General features: G+C 44.8%; 2 protein-coding genes across 2 annotated transcripts; both read left to right on the top strand.

Moving 5' to 3' along the window:
* The first annotated feature begins 4,797 nt into the window (after positions 1–4,797).
* Positions 4,798–13,570, top strand: LOC111853599 (cysteine and glycine-rich protein 1-like). Its single transcript, XM_023830678.2, has 6 exons — positions 4,798–4,983; positions 8,061–8,239; positions 9,944–10,112; positions 10,420–10,549; positions 11,095–11,188; positions 11,412–13,570. The coding sequence occupies exons 1-6, from the start codon at positions 4,850–4,852 to the stop codon at positions 11,486–11,488; spliced, it is 783 nt and encodes a 260-aa protein (XP_023686446.1). The 5' UTR covers positions 4,798–4,849; the 3' UTR covers positions 11,489–13,570.
* Positions 13,571–17,877: 4,307 nt separating this feature from the next.
* Positions 17,878–20,179, top strand: LOC111852966 (pleckstrin homology-like domain family A member 3). Its single transcript, XM_023829368.2, has 2 exons — positions 17,878–18,721; positions 19,643–20,179. The coding sequence occupies exon 1, from the start codon at positions 18,281–18,283 to the stop codon at positions 18,695–18,697; it is 417 nt and encodes a 138-aa protein (XP_023685136.1). The 5' UTR covers positions 17,878–18,280; the 3' UTR covers positions 18,698–18,721; positions 19,643–20,179.
* Positions 20,180–20,389: the final 210 nt, after the last annotated feature.

Raw genomic sequence — 20,389 nt, 5'->3', positions numbered from 1 at the left:
AACTTCCTTGTTATTTCCTCATAATAATAATAATAATAATAATAATAATAATAAAATAAGTAAAGATGCGGAAATTGAAAGCATGCATTTAATTTGGCTATATAGTGTGATTAAGTGTGTGTTTTTCGTGAGCTGGTTGCTGCTGCGGCGGGGGTGGGGCGGAGGATCGTGATGTCGGCTCAGCATCGTGATGTCTATCGGTCATCGGCGATGGACGATGGCATCGTCTATCGACCCAACCCTATTGTCCAACTCTTAATATTGAGCTATCCCCACTCCTAGTCCTAGTCCAACAGCAATATCCTTGGCTACTGTCATTACTCACCCTGTGGTCTAGTTGCAGATTCTATCCTGGAAGGCAACCTACTCAAAACTACTCAAGCACTTAAGAGATGGCATCTTCATAACTAGTTAGTATTAGCTGTATACATGTTAAGGATTGGCTGCTGCTGGGATTGACTGCTGATGTGTTCTTCATCCAAGAATTAAGTTTTCAGAGAAGACACTGGCTAACAAATGCAATTTCAGTGGAGAAACAGAATTTGGCTCATACAAATTATTGGATGCCATATCTAAGCTTTGGCCCATATAATCTTAATATTATGGTGCTCTTCCTCTCTGAGCCTTCTGCAGCAAGTGTTATGCAAATTGAGGACAATCTCCAAAGTATTGATGCAAAAAAGACTGAATTCTGAATTGCAAATTTTATTCACCAATAAAAAGTGATTCACTTTAAATGGGTTTCTACAAAATATGTTAAAGCATTAAAACTAGGACAAAATTCTCAACTAATACTAGGACTACAAAAAACAGAAATATGTACAAATACAAGTACATTTTGACCCATTGCACCAAAGTCCAACCACATTTTAGGCGCACAAAAAAGGTAAAATTGTGCACCTAGCACTTTTATGGTGCACAAAAAAAATTGTGCACCTAGCACTTTTTAGGTGCACAAATTTGTGTGCGCCTGCATTTTTCAAAGGACAAGCCCTGTGATGTCCCGTCCAGGGCGTCCCCTTTGCAGTAGCGTGCTTTCTAAGGTGTCCCCTTCACTGTGGTGTCCCGTCCAGGGTGTCCCCTTTGCAGTGGTGTGCTTTCTAAGGTGTCCCCTTCGCTGTGGTGTCACATACTGGGTGTCCCCTTTACTGTGGTGTCGCACACAGGGTGTGCCTTTCACTGTGGTGTCCCATCCAGGGTGTCCCCTTCACTGTGGTGTCCCGTCCAGGGTGTCCCCTTTGCAGTGGCGTGCTTTCTAAGGTGTCCCCTTCACTGTGGTATCACGTCCAGGGTGTCCCCTTGTGGTGTCCTATCCAGGGTGTCCCCTTCACTGTGGTGTTCTGTTCATGGTGTCCCTTTTGCTGTAATGTCTCATTCAGGGTGTCCCCTTCGCTGTGTCATTGCATACAGGGAGTCCGCTTCGCTGTGGTGTTTCATACAGGGTGTCCCCTTCACTGTGGTGTCCCGTCCAGGGTGTCCCCTTCACTGTGGTGTCCCGTCCAGGGTGTCCCCTTCACTGTGGTGTCCCGTCCAGGGTGTCCCCTTCACTGTGGTGTCCTGTCCAGGGTGTCCCCTTCACTGTGGTGTCCCGTCCAGGGTGTCCCCTTCGCTGTGGTGTCCCGTCCAGGGTGTCTCCTTTGCAGTGGTGTGCTTTCTAAGATGTCCCCTTCACTATGGTATCACGTCCAGGGTGTCCTCTTCACTGTGGTGTCCCGTCCAGGGTGTCCCCTTTGCAGTGGCGTGCTTTCTAAGGTGTCCCCTTCACTGTTGTGTCACATACAGGGTGTCCCCTTCACTGTGGTGTCCCGTCCAGGGTGTCCCTTGCTTTCTTTACTGTGCCTTGAGATGGAGGTTTTCGGCTCACCACTACGCTGTACTCAGTGTACTGGATAAACAGTTATGCAAGATGGATGAAACTGATATTTCTGATACATATCCACAGAAGACATTAAAGAAATTTTCATGCCTAATTTTATAAAGGTGCAATGATAGGTTTGTGAAGCTATTCAATAAATTTCATTTCATGTCCATTATGACCAGATAAAATAAGGCAAAACGGAAATGAGTTTCTGCACATGTTGAACGTAACTTCTGAATAAACCACACATCCAAAAATTCATGGATACATGTTGCACATTTGCAGGTTTACAAATCAGCCGATAAAAAACAAACAAACAATAAGAAGAAAACGAACATCCTGCACTTGGCAGCTCATGCCTGCTCTCTGCCTTGAGTTACGGCTGCTGCAGGCTCCATGTGGAACAGAATACACCGCTTTTGTGTTTAGTCTGATTAGACGAACAATAAATAAGACAGAGCTGGAATGTAGGTGCAAGTGCGACCCCCCCACCCCCCCACGGGTGAAATGAACCCTGTACACCCATGTCTACTGTTTCAAAACGGCATCACCGGCAGCACTGAACGGGCTGAAATTTTACTCTAACCTCTTAATGTCTTTCCCCCCCCCGCTCAAAATGCAAAGAAATCAAAATAGTAAAGAATTTAATGAGGCATCGCATCCCTTTGTGGCAGCGACTGCTGTATATAGCTTGGCGTGTTCACTCCTGCATGGTGTCATTCGGGCTGGAGAACATGAGTAATCTCTTGGGAGAGGAAAGGGGTTTCTCACCATAACAAACACCTTGTAAGGTCGTGTGGAGACCACCCTCCCATCTCCAGCCATCACACCCCGAGCTGCAGCAGAAGTCCAGGATGCTGTGCAAATCCAAAATTATCCATGACCACCAAGAGTGTCACTAGAAATTTATGAAAGGGGGGCTAACGCTTTATTAGGGGGGGGGTCTGATTAAAATGGCCCACATTGTTTAAACTAGTTAGTGTACATTTATTTGGGGGGGAGGCGAAAAAACATTTGAGTGGGGCAAAAGCCCACCTAAAATAGACCTAACGAGGTCCCTGACGGCCACCTAATTAATATCTTTTATTGTACCCTCTTAAAAAAAACTGGGACAAAGTATAAAAAATATATATAGCAGTTTGCAGAATTTCGTACATTTAAGGGTACAAGATTAATTACAGGCTGTCAAACACATAATGGACTGCAGATTTCTCATAAAAATAATAAAAAAACTTTGATTATACAAGCTGCATTTTAAAGAACACTGGTTGTGGAAATCTGAGTAATGTGGTACGACGTAAATAGCACTGTTAAGCTTGTGCAGGTCCAACAATGTTGCCGATTCTGGAGTTAATGGACAGGATTGGCTCTCCTGTCCATTAACTGTAACCATGTGTCCCGAGCCAGTTGTCCTGGGAAGCACACTGCACAAAGAGAGATGCACCCCGAAATGGACACCGATGCACTGCACCATTCTCATACCCAAACTCACACTTATATGTGCACATGTACTGACGTATCATCATCGTGGGGACATCACACTGAAGAGCTAAAAAGGGAATTTTACTTGTTGGAATGTCTCTGCAAAGCCGATTCTCCAGGGAGCCACCATGGGCGAATGGGCCAGCCTCCTGGTCACATGACCTGGGCCCTAAACTGTCACCATTTCTGCTGTCCCTAAGTGTAAGTCACCTCACTGACAGTAGCGGCTTTTCTCCTTTTTTACACTCTGCAGAGGGCAGTAGTCATTTCGATTTCTGTTGCTTCCTGAGGAAAATTCAAAAGGAGCAGTGCAGTGGCTAGTACTGTGGTCTCACACCTCTGGGATCAGGGTTGGAGTCTCTGATCTGTGTGTGCAGTTTGCATGTTCTCCCCGTGTCGTCGTGGGATTTACTCTAGGAACTCCAGCCCCCCCCCCCCCAACATCCAAAAACACACTGAAGAGAACTGGAGTTACCAAAGTGGAAGGATGTCAGGAATGCAGTCACATGTCCACCCCACGTTCTTAAATCATTTGATGATTAGGTCAACTGGATTTGATCAAGTACAAGCAATAACGCAAAGGCCTACAGTTAAGGGCAGTGATGGGTGTCTTACAGTGCAGGGGCTCATTGCTAATGCATCTTTCATCTCTGACACACAGAGTCCAGCTTTCTGACTCGGGTTCGATCCCCCTCCGGGACGCCTCCCGGTTATTGTCTTGGCATTGCTTTTGTATTAAAAAACAACATGATGGCTTTGTGCTCAAAGACAGCAATCAGAAACCGGGGGAAAAAGCAGTCTGTCTGCCAGCAGATCACAATGCAAGCTTGACTATTTCAACTGATTTTTCACTGTATATTTACTATTGTTTTACTATTTATTCCTCGCAGTGATGGATGGCGATTCGTTTCCCCATCTGCTACTTTTATCATCTCTTTGTCTCAGCTGAGTCGGATTTATCAGCATGTAAGTGGTTCATTGACGCTGCCAGAGCGTTCTCTCCTCAATAAAACGCAACAATATGGTAATAATTAAAAGCAATTACACTGTCAAAAAAAAGCACATTAAAACAACCTTCTCTTCTTCTTTCTGTTTTTTATTTCCCCTCTCATTCTCTTGTTCCTTTATTTCCTTGCAAAGTTGCTATTATTTAAATGCAGCCAGTGTGCTTTATGCTGTACCACGTCTTTTAAAGATAAAAGTCCACATATCAATGAAACCACACGACATCGACTCATTCTGTGCCTGCTTTCCCCACCTGCCTCTATTTTTATTTCTCCCTATACACCCTCTGTCTTCCCCTTCTCTTTTTCTCCCTCTTCCACCTTCTTTTCATCCCTCTCTTTGTGTCCTTCTCTCTCTTTCCCTCCCCTTCCTGTCCCTCTCCCTCTCTTTCCCACTCCTTCTCCCACTCTCTCACTCTCATTTTCTCTCCCCCTCTCTCTCTCTCCCCTTCTTCTCTCCCTCCCTCCCCCTCTCGACACACTCTGAGCCCCGCCCTGCGTCCTGATGTGGAGCACCCTCCTCTCCTCAGTGTCACTCCAGGGCAAACACAGGAGACCCGCAGCCCAGAGGAGTGCACAGCAAAGGCGGAGACACTCTCTCCCCACCCAAGGCCCAGAGCCCCAGCGCCGACAGAGCAGGTAGGTGCTGGGGGGCACTGGGGGCCACGAGCCCACCTCGTCTGTATCTCTAAGTCCACACAGCTGGAATAGTGTTGAGTTTTATGACTCTGGTGTAACAAATTGTTTCCTTCTGTGCCTTCATAATGCTGTATAATGTTCAGTATAAGAATTAGTAAAGTATTACAGCATCTTCCATTGACAGTCATAAGGCATTTCAGTGTTGATTATAATACTTCATAAGCTCCAGTGAAGCTCGCATCTATAATGCACTATAGATTCCTTCATAATGTATTATAATGGTTGGTATAAGAATTAAGGATACTTTGTACTGCACTATGAGGGTATCTATAGTGCATTATAGATGAAAGCTTCATAAAGCTCTGTGTTATGATTTTTATAAATAGTCATAGCCGTGTTTATAATGCTTTATGGATGCATTTTAATGTGTTATGAATGTGTTCAAAGATTCTTAAAGACGTGGCATTCATAAAAAGTGTTACTACAGCATTTGTTATAAAAATGCAATAAAGGATTCATTTTCTGAGATATTGTTAAACCGGGGATCTTGTTTGTTTCTCATTTATCTTAAATTGATAGCAGCTGGACAGGACACAGAAGTAAATCTGTCACTTTCCTGTGCCATCGACAGGACGGGCAGGTCAGCGGCAGGCGGGTGGCAGAGCCATCTGGGCACAGATGTTTAAAACATGGCCATGTTCAGGAGGATGATGTTCAGTCGCTGCCATGGTGCTCAGACACCCTCTCTTCAGTTTTCTCTGTGTTGAGGCAACGTAGCATAAAAGCCCCAAAGTTTGTCAGCATCCCCTCTGGGCTGCCTTGCCCGTCAGTTTTAGGAAACATTCCTTAGTTTGATTCTTTTATTGTCGGTTGGTAGCCCGAAGAATAACACAGACCAGAAATACTCCAACTAGAACTAAATCGAGGACTACAACAGTTGCATGAATGGCCTGAAGCCTCAAACACTTTATTAGAGAGCTTTCACATTGTCTTCAAAGCGTGTAACTCATCGCCAGTGTTCCCATCCAGTTACACCAGGAGGGAGATCTTTGCACTTTCTAGAACAGAGACTTATCTTTTTGAGATGCACCTGCTTTGTTACTGACATATACACTCGGGTGATGCAAGACGGGCAAGTTAAGAGCATAAAAAAGTATTCAGCTAGTTTTTTTAGCATTATGTTACTCATTTAAAATGCATGGATTTGCTTGCAGTTTAAATGAGGAGCTTCTCTGAATGGTGAAGCTCATTTGTGAGAGTGACTGACCGCCTTCCTAATTGCAGCGGTTCACCTTTGGGAATTCAAAACACGGTTTTTGAGATCGAGTGGATCTCCAGGGCACAAAAAACTTACCAGTTAAGTCACGGCGCACCTCATAGCAACGTCTGCAGGACCATCTGTCACATCTGCATTGGGGCTCACAGCTCTGGAAAAATGAGTTGTTTTCTTCATGTACGCAAATCACAGGGTTTACAGCTTCCATCATCACAGTCCTCTCAGCTGGCCACCTGAACGGTAATTAAACAGTATCTTTGGCTGGAGATTCCGCTTTGATATGTGTATCACTTCATCCAACTTTCCTGCTTCACAAACCACAGAGACATGATAAAAAAAACAATGTATCATTTCCCTCTATGCAGGCGGGTCTGTCCCTCATGCCAGAATGCATTTTGAAGCACAATTCATTAATCACTGCAGCTTTTTAAAGTAACACACCTCTCCTTGAACGAGCACCACGTTTATATACGATTTTAAGAATGCAAATTTACACAAACACTCTTACTGGTCTTCATGCTGTCGCGCTATCAATATTATAAGCAAGTAGAAACGCTACAAAGAAAATGAAATCGGATAAAGACGGCTCTACAAAACAGGAAAGGCAGGAAAAGAATACTGCAGCTGTATACAAAATGAAAAAAAGATATTGCAGATAAAGAAGTGTAAAAACTTTATGTTTGAGGTGGTGTCCTGCCAAAGGTGTGCTACCATAGTAATTGAGGGATTAAGCAAACGAGCAACGTGACCATCAGTGTCTAACCTTTTGCATACAAGCGTATGAACAAACACATCCTCGGGTCACTGAGTGTATGACCAATGCTGTTGGTAGAATGTTGGACCCAGACCGGCCTTGCAATTGTTCCTCTTGGCACAGCGCCTGAAGGATTTCAGGGGGAACACACTCCTGAATGCACCGATGGAGCTTCTGCTGGTGTGGACCACGGTGTCGGCTAATAACCACAGTGACAGTGGTACCATCTGCTGCAAAATTCTGTCATCAGCCGTGCATCAGCCGTGGAGAAATTTGCATCAGCCGTGGAGAAAGGATTCAGCCAATCCATAAGCTGTGGAGGCAGCCAAAGCTGCATCTGCCAGCAGACCCATAACGCATTCCCGGTGCGCCGACTGCCTATGCCATATAAGGCCATCGCTGTGTAGTACAGCGGGGTTCCTTGGAAGAAGGAGAAAGGAGGATGGGAAAGGAGAGGACAGGGAGGGAGCGGAAGGGTAGTGGAACAGGTGCTACATATGCAGGTCATCGACCGTAACGATAACACTCCTTCAAAGGCAGCTTATTTGTTAAATAAGCACAGGGTCATGCGCTTTGCCATTGAGACAGGAAACACAGACCTGACAGCTTCTTACTACTGCAAAACAAGTATTACTGGCTGGCAACTCCTCTTTCCAAAATCCAGTTGCCGTTATGAATGATTCCTTTTTGGTGATCAGGCATGTTGCAGCAGCCTGCGGGCAGAATCGAACAAACCACAGATTTCGTTTGACACAATAACAACAGACAAGTAAAACAAGTAAAATTCAAATAACAGTAGAGGAAGAGAAAATCTCTTCTCTAGGGCCTAGTTTAATGTCCAAAGCCTGACAAATAACTGGGGCCCAGTCTAATATTCAAAATCTAACAATTACTTGGGCCTGCTGTAATGCCCACAGCCTGACAAATAGCTGAGGCGTAGTCTAATGTTTACAATGTAACAATTACTTGGGCCTAGTACAATTCTCTCGACCTGAGAGTGATTTTCTGAAGTCTGATGCACTGCGATTGTGATTGTGTTCCTTCTAGCGCCAGCCTGCTCGATTCCCCGTTTGCCAGCTCAGAAGTGCTCTGCAAGCAGCCTTCGAGCCCCGTCGAGATGCCCTTCGGAGGAGGCAACAAGTGTGGCTGCTGCCAGAAGACGGTCTACTTCGCCGAAGAAGTGCAGTGCGAGGGCAAGAGCTTCCACAAGTCCTGCTTCCTCTGCAGTAAGTGAGCGGGTCTGACCAGCCGCCCCTTCCCCTAACCAGGACCCGTGGGTCTGCTCAGGATCTATGATGCGTTCCTTATCTGTACCCATATGACTGCACGTCAATCCCTCAACACGTCTCTCTGGAACAAAACATCGTAAACATTATGTTGGGAGCTACTTCCCTCCATGCTTCCAAATTTCCCGATTCCCATCGCTGTAAGACTGAGCAGACAGCCACCCTAAAAGTGGGATCTTTTCCGAATTTCTTAGTGCAGGAAAACAAACATTACATTAAAACTGACCAGATGACACGGACTACTAAAGGGAACATGAGATGCAAATGAGCTAAAGACGTTTGATCATTTGACGTCAAATCATAGTCTATAAACAAAGTAAACTTCCGCTTTTCAGGCTCATATGTAGCATTTACCTGTAAAATTGAATTTTCTGCTTATTTTATATGTATATGCGCATTTAGCATTTAAACTTTAATTTTAATTTTAATGTATATGCTTGCTCCAGTGTCTCTGTGCAATGCAACTCTCTGGAAAAATTATTCTGGAAAAATAATTATGGCTGCCTCTCATCACAAAGAAGGAATGTGGAATATGTGGCTTCTGAAATGTCTTTGCTATGCGTGTTTAAACAACAGTGCCCATATTAGGAGAGGCACTAATGACACCATGCAGCCCATCTCCCCGCAGTGGGAGGACAGCGGCCAGTGTGTTAGCGGCTTGCAGGAATGCTGTTAGGCACAGTGAAGTACCAAGAACCTTGGGAGATAAGCTACCTCACAGTCTGTTTAACCTCACTGTCATACTGACAACCTGGAAAACCAAGGACACTCATGGAACACACCTGGGACACATGAGACACACATGGGACACATGAGACACACACGAGACATATGGGACACACGCGGGAGACACACAGGACACATGGGACACACGTGGGACACACATGGGACACATGAGACACACATGGGACACACATGAGACACACATGGGACACACATGGGACACATGAGACACACACGAGACATATGGGACACATGCGGGAGACACATGGGACACGCACGAGACACACATGGGACACATGGAAACACACGCAGGACACATGGGACACACAATGGACACACAATGGACACACAATGAACACACGGGATACACGGGAAATGCCCAGGATAAATCCCTTCTTCAGAACTTCCTAAAATTTTCCACACCACCAGTTTCAGCTCATCCGTTTTCCTGTTTTCTGGGGCACATCTGCTGTGGAATAATACACACACACACACACGCACACACGTTTGTATTCATATATTCATTCACCAAATGTCCCCACATTGTGATAAAAACCTGTTATTTTAATGTTTTTCAGGTCCCCACAAGACTGTGAATGCAATTGAAAAACTAAAAATGCCAAAAGTCTCATATTTAGTTTAGTTACTTATGGTTAAGCTTAGGCCTGGGTAGGGGTTAAGGTCCTCATGTTAGGATTAGAGTTTTCCCCATACAAATGAATGGAGAGTCCCCACAATTATATACTTACAAACCTGTATGTGTGAGTGTGTGCGTGTGTGTGTGTGTGTGTGTGTTTGTGTGTGTGAGTGTGTGTGTGAGTGTACTTTTCATGCTCTCCCTGGCACAGAAAATCTTAGGGGACTGAAGGAAATGTATGGGAACCGGCTGAAATTTGTGTTACTCTCCCTGCCCTGTTCCAGTGACTTGTAAGAAGAACCTGGACAGTACGACAGTCGCAGTCCATGTTGATGAAATCTACTGCAAGTCCTGCTACGGCAAGAAGTATGGGCCAAAAGGCTATGGATACGGTGGGGGAGCCGGAACTTTGAGCATGGACACAGGCGATGCACTGGGAATTAAACCTGACCAGTAAGAAATAACACGTGACATTTTTTGTGAGCCCCATGTAGGTGAACGTTATGTGCATGATAAATGATGTCACTGGTAGCTCAGACTGGATATGAAGGCTTATTTAGGAGAAAATAGTTTAACCAAAACTCATGTTGAACTGTAATTCATTTATGCTTTTCCTTCACCTCAAAATACTTTAAAATCCAAGTTAATGATTTTTTTGTAAATGTACAGCTTACAATAGCTATCGAAAAACAACACAAAATTGAAGTGCAACCCTATATTTTATCACTGAAGATGTTCCCCAATCACGCTGCCTTTTCAGACAGGCACCTCACCGGCCCACTAATAACCCCAACCCATCCAAGTTTGCCCAGAAGACGGGTGGCTCTGACGTGTGCCCCCGCTGCTGCACCGCGGTCTACGCTGCGGAGAAAGTGATCGGGGGCGGAAACGTAAGTGGGAGATATGCCTCCTGGCAGACTGGGTAGCTGCAGCTGTGATGGTCTCGACCCAATCCAGTCCTCGGCTACCCACAGACTCTCTGGCAGGGAGCTGGGAGGGAGCAAAAATGTGAACCGTCCATAGGTCCCTGAGGACGGGATTGGAAAACACTGATCTAGAAGAACTGATGCCTTTATTTTCACTGTACGAGTTGCAAGTACAACAAAATTCAATATTCACACATCCCATCTTGCTCTCCAGCAGCCCTGGAGCTGTTGGTGGGGTTACATACCCTGTTCATGTGCCTGAAAGTGATATGTTTAATATGCCTGACATATTGAACCCACAACCTTCCGGCTGCTAACGCCTAACCCGCTCAGCCAGACACTCTCCCAAAGTGGACTTAATGCTCATAAACGAGAGCAGACACTAAACCTGATTCACTCCTTTATAAATGGTCTCCAGTTAGACCTTAGATCCATAGGTTACGCTGAAATGAACACATAACATTTTTCCTGTCTCCGTTTTGTAACTCTCGCCTCTTCATCCCACCCAGTCCTGGCACAAGAGCTGCTTCCGCTGTGCCAAATGTGGGAAGGGATTGGAGTCGACCACTCTGGCGGACAAGGATGGAGAAATCTACTGCAAAGGTCTCAGCTTTGCTGTCTTTAAAATCACAAGGCAGCATATAGCACAGGGAAGCATTCGGAACCTAATGCCTTGATACGCATTCGAGCACAGAAGTGAACTAGTAGCACTGGCAGGATACATTCTCCGTGTGCTTCTCCACATGTAAACATCTGTCAGTAAACTTCTCTCAGTTTCCATGTAACGACATGTTTACTAAACTGAACATTGATTATGTCCCCACAGGGTGTTACGCCAAGAATTTTGGCCCCAAAGGCTTCGGATTTGGACAAGGGGCTGGGGCACTGGCTCATTCCCAGTAGACACCGTGTTCATGGACGACCAAAGAAGCCACCTCCTGCCCCGGCTCGCTACTGCCCCCTTATGGCTTCTTAGGTCACACCTATCATCCTTCTGCACTACACAATATCACACTAGCTAAAGGCACAAAAGCTCTGAATTTACCAGCTTTTGTTTTCAGTTTTGGGCACTAAAGAGGCTGCAGAGGAACATCTCCAGTGTTGAAATATAACTGTTCATTGCTTAGTTGTTGATTTTTGTCATCAGAATTAACCAAGGGGCCTGAAATGCTCCAGAATGCGGCCTATTCTGGAGGAGGCATCGATATTAACATTTCAGGCTTCATTTAAGGCCAAACCACTCTAATAGACCTACACTGAAAAAATAAAATGCTGGAAATGTTGGATCAGCTTAAAATATTTCAAGTAACTGATCACACAAAATATTTGAAGTTGCCTCAATGTAAATAATATATTCCGTTTATCCTGGAAAAAAATCAGTTCAACCATAAACATAAATTAGAAAGTTACATTTAAAAGAACAAACTAATCATTTTAAACTGTTGGAATGAGATGAAACATAATGAATGAACAACAGCTTTGTTTTATTTTTTCAGTGTACAATACTTTGCCCGATAGATTACAAAATACAGGTAACTGCAAATACAGAGAATCTAATTTACTGTTTGCAAACTGAGAAACTTTTAGTCTTGCAAATATTAATCTTAACTGGCTGTAAGATAAATTGGTTGTTTGGCATGACGAGAGGTGCCTGGCTGTGCCGGGCGGGAGGTAACGGGGACCCAAGCCTAACTGTGCTCTTCAGGAATCTGGAGGTTTTTCTGTGACTGGCTACCTGATGCAGCGAGCGTTTTCACATTCGATTCACTTCCCGGGGCTTTCCAGGTGTCTTATGTTTCATTTTAACACTTCCCTTCTGAAAAAAACAGCTTAAGCTTAAGCTGGTTGACCAGTTTGATAGCTGAGGATCTTAAGGGATGTATCTTCATGGTGGTTGAATGGTTTTGGTAGTCATACCAGTTAATGGTGGTCATTCTAGCTGGTTTATCCAATCATGCCAGGATGGCCACACCAGTATCACCAACTGGTAGCCCAACCAGAAGAACAGCAGGAGCTGTGACCTGACTACCTAAAAGCTTCTTAGACCATCTTCTTAGACCATCTTCTTAGACCATCTTCTTAGATCATCATCTTAGACCATCTTCTTAGACCATCTTCTTAGACCATCTTCTTAGATCATCTTCTTAGACCATCTTCTTAGATCATCTTCTTAAATCATCATCTTAGACCATCTTCTTAGACCATCTTCTTAGACCATCTTCTTAGATCATCATCTTAGACCATCTTCTTAGACCATCTTCTTAGACCATCTTCTTAGATCATCTTCTTAGACCATCTTCTTAGATCATCTTCTTAAATCATCATCTTAGACCATCTTCTTAGACCATCTTCTTAGATCATCTTCTTAGATCATCTTCTTAGATCATCTTCTTAGACCATCTTCTTAGACCATCTTCTTAGACCATCTTCTTAGATCATCTTCTTAGACCATCTTCTTAGACCATCTTCTTAGACCATCTTCTTAGACCATCTTCTTAGAACACCTTCTTAGACTTCTTTAAGCTACCAGCTTAAGTGGGTTTTTAGCTGTTTTTTCCAGCAAGGTTCATTTACACTCTGCACGTCACTCTTATAATCTTTATATGGAGTCTCCAATCATTTAAATAACATTGTCACGCAAATACTTCACGCAATATTCAGTGTAGTGTAACCAAATAAAAAAATGAACGTCAAACACCCTCAATGCAGTTATATTGCAGTTACGTGCTGCACTATAGCACTGGAATCCAGTTATGAGGGTGCTGGTGTACGAAACGCGTTGACATGCTGCACACACACCAAATAATTAAATTATTAAGCACTCTGCTGGTGTTTTTGTTTCATTTCGATCGATCACATTGTTACATGATCCGTTGCCATAAAGCACTTTTTACAGTATGTGCTTTCACTTTATGGTCGACAAAGTGTAAAAACTGTCATGGTTTTACTTCTAAAATAAATGTAAAAGAATGGAATGTGCATTAATCCCAGGTGTATCATGAACTGTCACTAACCGTTGTGTTTGTATAAAAGTTAGATCACACATCGCACACTGCAGACAATGTGGTTGCTCTGTAGCGACTTACTTAAGGTTTTACATAAATTAACATTAAGGATATTTTGTTTAACACAGGACCTGCCCATACCGTTCACTCAAATAAAACTAGTGGCAAATTAGTGAATCGTTGTTTCAGGCCCAAAAGCAGGGCAAGCTGATCGTAAGTCCTCATCTCGGTTAAAGCGTAAATAGCACTCGAGTAACAAAAAAATCATCCCCTTTCACCAAACAACAGAGGCTTGTCCTCCCGGCAATTCTAACGCAGAGCTGTGAATAACGGGAAGCCGGCCGAACGCCCCCCCCCCCTCACACCCCGCCCCCAATCCCCCTCTCAGCGGGGTTCGGAGACTTGCACGCCCTGGGCACATCTGGGCGAACAAACCCGCCTGCGCTTGGACGGCGTCCCGACAAACCCTGCCACAGCGTAGGAGGCGATAGACAGAGGCGGGCTCAAAGCCAAGATCCGCCTGGGTGGTAGGAGGAGGAGGAACTAAGCTGAAGAGAACAGTGGACCATATCTGACACTGAGCTGTGTGTGTGTGTGCGTGTGTGTGTGTGTGTGTGTGTGTGTGCCAAAGAGTAGGAGTGGGGCTGGGGGGCAAGAATCACAGAAGGGGGGTGAAGCGTTTTAAGGAGCTGTGTGTGAAAATAACAGGGGATTTATTAACTTTGTCATCGTTTCAGGAATCTGAGTATATGACTCGGGGCAAATTGGACTGCATGCGTAAAAAAGATAATCTTATAATCACTCATGTATAATCTTTCACTTTTGTGAAATCTCCCCCTGGTCCATTGCTTAGATTGAACAAAACCCGACACAGCACTGACAAAGAAAATCACCTAAAACCATCATGCAAAATCGTTTTTTTAAGTGAATTTCTATATCAGAAGAAAAACATTTTACGGGCCATGCAATCTATTCATCAAACTTTTAAAAATATATTTCCTATGACAAGGATCAACGTTTGGAAGGTAGGTGGATGGATGGATGGATGTTCAAATGGAAATGTGTAGAAACACTTAAAAGGCAAAAATTAAAAAATTAATCATGGCCACCCTTACTTTGTGTGGGATAAAAGGAAAGTATTTCTGTTTGCATATAAAGCACTGCAGTCATGCCTTCTATTGAATTATTTTATGAGAACCACGAAAAACGTCAAAGCTGCCCACTTGTGGAAAGTAAACAAACTTGTGCCCTTAGCCGCAGTGTTATTCTGGAGCACCCTCCTCGAATTACGACCTCTTATGCTTCCAAACTGGATTGAGTTAAAAGTCGTTGCTTCTTGTTCACCCTCTAGTGGCGAGATACGGTTATGCATTGCTTGTGGCCTCAGCCGCCTCACCGGATTCTACACCCACGGAGGTTGAGATTACCGTCTGCACTCATATGCTGAATTTTGAAGCTCACTTTACCCTGAAACAACTACATTCCTAAGCGGTTAACAATCTCTGAGTTCTCCACCAAAATTTACGACCTTTTACGGCCTTTTAATTTCAAGGGCTAACTAGGACCTAATGGTCAAATATCCTACGCAAGGATGAAGTAACAGCTGAATAGGGAAACTCATCTACCCATTACTGACTTCATTTTGCTGCATCCATGCACAACTGCACAAAAGTCTGTAGCAAAAGAAGTCTTTCTTAAGTACTTAAATTTGATACGGTTTCATTTAATAAGTGGTTTGGTCAATGCTCAGCTAGCACAGTGTGTAGGGTGACAGTTTTTTGCCTGCAAAAGAGAAGACACTGGAGGCAGGGAGCAATAAGAGGCGTCAAAGCGACACAGATACACACACAGAAAGTATTCTGACTGTAGAAAGCAAATGTCAACATGAAGCAAGACGAAATAACAGGCATTTCAGCCATTTTGGGTCCCAAAGAAGTTTGGGGAAAAAGAGAATATATGGTGAGTATGGCCAGCTAAAAATTATATTAGCTCTGCTCGAGGCACAATGGTGCCAAGTGAAGAGTTGTACTGCTCATTTTACTTTTTTACTTGAAGAAAACCACCAAACCGCAACAAGACTAAAACAAAACAAAAAAAAACAACAAAACTAACAAAAAAAAAACCAGCCAGCAAAACAAATGACCTCGTGTTGACGTGTAACTAATGTTTTTCTCTAACACTGAAGTTACTTCCCATTATATTCCACAAAACAGAAAATATATATATATATATATATATATATATATATATATATATATTAATCAATATCAGATTTCAGAAAGTTAAAACAACCTCAAGTTAATAAAACGTTATTGCCATTAACATGTGACATTGTCAAAGATAATCTGCTTACATTTGTATGAAGTGTACAGCTATGATTGGATACCTGCTACTTAACAGACGTCACGCAGCTAAATTAGCTACTTGCCTCAGAGGAATTGTGTGGCTCTGAGGTCAGGACTCTGTGCTCCTTAGAATTACGTGACTGGTAATTATATCATCCTACCCTGGTGGGGCCCCCTGAGCAAGAAGTTTAACCCTGAAAGCTGCTTCAGTGGCAGCCCCCGGTTTAAATGGGTCCCATGTTAGTCTTTTTTTGTCCCCGCATGTATTAATTGTCATTTTATGTACTGGGGGCCCAATTTGACGCCCCTATACACCGATCAGCCATAATATTAAAACCACAGACAGGTAAAAAATGAATAACGTGATTATCTTGCTACTATGGAACCTGTCAAGGGTGCCCTTATATATTAGGCAAGGGAACTGTTGGTTCTTGAACCTGATGTGGTGGAAGCAGGAAAAATGGGGAAGCACAATGAATGATTTTGACAAGAGCCAAATTGTGATGGCTAGGTGACCGGGTCAGAGCATCTCCAAAACGGCAGGTCTTGTGGGGTGTTCCCGGGATGCAGAGGTCAGTACCGACCAAAAGTGGTCCAAGGAAGGACAACCAGAGAACCAGTAACAGGCGTCATGAGGGCCCAAGGCCCACTGATGCACGTGGGGAGCGAAGGCTGGCCTGGTCTGATCCCACAGGACACAGATTGCTGAGAAGGTGAATGTTGGCTGTGATAGAGAGGTGTCAGAAGACAGAGTGCATCACAGCTTGCTGCATGTGGAGGAGCGTAGCTGCAGACCACAGTCCCCATGCTGACCCCTGTCCATTGTGAAAGGCACCTACAATGGACATGTGAGTGTCAGAGTGGACCAGGGAGCGATGGAAGGCGGCCTGGTCTGATGAGTCACATGACTGTTACATCATGTGGACGGCCGGGTACTGGTGTGTCGTTTGCCTGGAGATGGCATCAGGGGTGTGGTTAGAGTTGAATGGATAAGAAGGGGGGTGAGTCTTTACTAGGGGGGGCTGGGGCTTATTATTTGGGGGGGGGGGGGTTATGACCCTTTTTAGGGGGGCTAAAGCCCTGTAAAATAGGCCTGCCACCCCCGGATGGCACCAGGACCACTATGGGAGGAAGGCAAGCCGGCGGAGGCAGTGTGATGCTCTGGCCAAGGTTCTGCTGGGAAACCTTGGGTCCTGGCATTCATGTGGATGGTACTCTGACATGTACCACCTACTTAAACATTGTTGCAGACCAAGTCACCCCTTCACGATATTCCCCAGTGGTAGTGGCCTCTTAAAGCAGGATAATGTGCCCTGCCACACTCCAAATTCCCCATATCACAAATCAATCAAGCCTCTGTGGGACATGCTAGACAAACAAGTCTGATCCACTTCACAACTTACAGGATTTGCTGCTAACGCCTTGGTGCCAGATACCACAGGACACCTTCAGAGGACATTGGGGCCCATACCGCTGCAGGTCAGGGCTGTGTTGGCAGCACGAGGGGGACCTACACTGTTTTAAGCAGGTTCTTTTAATGTTATGGATGATCGGTGTATGCATGTCTCATAGGAGAGCAAGATGGAAATGTGAAAACAAAAGACACATTTTACTGTGTAAATGGCCTCCCCTGTCTTCAGTAGGCTTTCTCCAACTCATATTTGTTTTTGTATAAGTTTGTGCAGAGAACAGTAGCTCCATTAACGCGGGACCTACGGAGCTCAAAGTTTCACGCAGATCCTTCGCCATTTAGGAAACTCTCGAGGCAGCCTGGTAATGAACTTCAGCGACGGCCGCAATAAGCTGTAGTTCAAGGGTGGTGGGTGTGTCTGCATTTTGTGAATGAGCAACAGCTGTTGTCTCCACGGAGACCGACGACTGAACACCGCCCCCGTATTATCATTGGTCCCCGCTGCCTGACGTCACCACCCAAGGGCTGGACCGGCAAAACCGCGTGGAGGCGAGTCCCTGTGCTGGGCATGTGTGGGCATATCCAGAGGTACAGCGCGGCAGGCAGCACCGCCCGATCACCAAACTGGATACGGTACCTCCCGACCAAGATTAGTTACGCACAAGACTATATACGGAGAATTTGTCTTTGAAAGGACATTTCTTGTTAGTTGAGAAGTTTTTATTTAGGAGCACTGAGAATAAGAGAAGATCGATCGCAGGCCCTATCTTCCAGAAAATGAATCTATAACCAAAGGCAAAACTTGTTTTGTTTAGGGGACATAAATGATGTCTGATAAATTAAAGATCTGTTTCCGGATTCTGCGGGAATCTAAAAAATAGACCAACAAGGTTCAGGTTAAAGTCTTTGCGCGAAAGCCAGGAAATTTTTTATAATGAACTCGGAGAAAGGAATGAAGGAAGGATTTCTGGAAAAAAGGAGCAACGGGTTATTACAGTTGTGGAAGAAGAAGCGCTGTCTGCTGACCGAAGAAGGACTCCGGCTGTATGAATGGAAAGGCGACGACGAAGGGGGCCACGATCAGGGCTCCAAAGCGAAGGAGCTGCGCTTCGAACGCATGGCCACCGTCGACTGTGTCGAATACAAGCGGGGGCTGGTGTATTTCACCGTGGTCATGGCGGGAGGCAAGGAGATCGACTTCAGATGCCTGCAGGAAGGGACCGCTTGGAACGCCGAGATAGCCCTCGCCTTGGTCCGCTTTAAGAACCACGTCGCTGTGCAGACTGGGAGGACCCGGCATCTGTCACATCTGGGGAGCACTGGGGAGGAGGAGACGCTGGAATCGCGATGAAGGGCAAGCCGGGCACCAGCAAAGGTTAGACAACCGAGAGCCTTTATTTCTGCACCTGTCACTGGCAGTAAGATAATGTCATCCTTAAGTATTTCCCTTACCACTGTGACCTATTGTTCTGCGTTTATTAATATATTATGTAATTGTTATTGATTTGTTTCTTGGCGTTTCTCTCCAAGTACTTTGTTTATGCTGTGCGCTGGGCAATGAAAAATCAGCGGAAACTATAATTGTGTGTGATTCAGTAAATAAACCCTTTTCCTGCGGGAACTGCAAACACACGCTGAGGATACTGTTAGATTTGCCAGATCTGATCAGATGCTGGTTTTTAGATGTAGCTTTACGATTCCGGATCGCTTTAGGTGTCGCAGGCTGCGGCTCAGGATGTCACTTTGCCTCGTCCTTTCTTTGGTTAAACACGCTCTGGCAGATCTCCCACATACCCATAGTTAACTGGAAAGTAAAAATATAACTACCCGCCTTACATTTTTAGCCTCTATTCTAGTGATTCCTGGTAAAATTAATTATGGCAGCTGGGCAGATTCTGGGAATTAAGACTTATATATAGCGTTTAGGAAGTCCCTTTGATTATTTTTGGGCGTGTTCATTCAGAACACACATATATACGGTGTAATTATATCATTTATCTCCTTCATTTACGCATTTTAAAATAGCCTGAATATGCTTCCTATTCCCATCACAGATCATGTATTCCTGTCTGCTTGGTTTGTTGCCCGCAGTAAATCAAACTTGCCGTCTCCCAGATATGAGGCGCTCCGATATTCATGTATATAAGCCAACACGTGTGTGTGTGTGTCTATAAGTATATGGAATATATAATATGTACGGGTGTGTGTATCAATGCATGCGTAACACAGGATCATTGTTGACTTGGTGTTTTAACATTTATTGAAAGGGAAATTCAACTGCTCTTTTCTTTTACAGATTTGCAAGTGGAATGCAGTTTTCAAACTGGGAAATGTTGACTGGAGGGCAGAGAACAGAGCGCGGACGGCCCTTCCTCCAGCTCGGGGTCTCTGGAAATGTGTCTCGCTCCCGTTCAGGCCTGTTTCTCAGCTCCTTCCCGTTATCTGACTTATACAGGTAAAACTTAGCGTGCTGGCTTGGCGGCCTGAACTGTCCCCCCCCCCCCCCCCCCAATGGCTGGTGGAACTTTGTCGAAGTACGCCTATCTACGGACTCCCTGGTTTATATTGCTCCGAGGCCTGGACTGCGCTCCCGGAGGGTGGCGGCCAGCAGGGGGCGCTGTAGCTGTCAACTTTTTACACCTTTTCATTTATTGTGATTTGGCCTGCAGAAGCATGTGGATTGCTCACAGTACTGTATCACTTGGCACTTGTGTATCTTGCTTAGTACAGCTTATAGTGCTGTAATGGTGTCATGCTATGGAGGTGCCCATACAGTTGTCTTATGCCGCATGTTTTTCTGGTTCCTTCCTTCTCAGTAAAGTTTTGTATGCAATTCCTGCTCCTTTACTTAGCTGTGTATTTTCAGTTGAGTGCATTTAGTGTTAAGCGCAGGGATGGTATTTAAATCTCGCAAAGGGAATTCCTCCACCTATGTTCCATGGCTTTTTATCTCTGGAAAGGGTGACGGTGACCCTGGAGTTGATCCAGGAAGCGCGGGGCGTGAGGGAGGGGGGGTACCCTGACGCCAAATCTCAGTCACAAG

This window comes from Paramormyrops kingsleyae, chromosome 8 (genome assembly GCF_048594095.1).
Source record: "Paramormyrops kingsleyae isolate MSU_618 chromosome 8, PKINGS_0.4, whole genome shotgun sequence".
In the NCBI taxonomy this organism is placed as follows: Eukaryota; Metazoa; Chordata; class Actinopteri; order Osteoglossiformes; family Mormyridae; genus Paramormyrops; species Paramormyrops kingsleyae.
The sequence above is the reverse complement of the archived record's forward strand: the minus strand, read 5'-3'. Positions and strand labels throughout refer to the sequence as shown.

Bases quoted from the DNA above. Each gene is read 5' to 3' on its own strand.
- LOC111853599 (XM_023830678.2), top strand. From the start codon at position 4,850: ATGTGGAGCACCCTCCTCTCCTCAGTGTCACTCCAGGGCAAACACAGG. The intron at 4,984-8,060 runs GTAGGTGCTGGG...TGTTCCTTCTAG, and splicing joins CCCCAGCGCCGACAGAGCAG to CGCCAGCCTGCTCGATTCCC. The intron at 10,113-10,419 runs GTAAGAAATAAC...CTGCCTTTTCAG, and splicing joins CTGGGAATTAAACCTGACCA to ACAGGCACCTCACCGGCCCA.
- LOC111852966 (XM_023829368.2), top strand. From the start codon at position 18,281: ATGAACTCGGAGAAAGGAATGAAGGAAGGATTTCTGGAAAAAAGGAGC.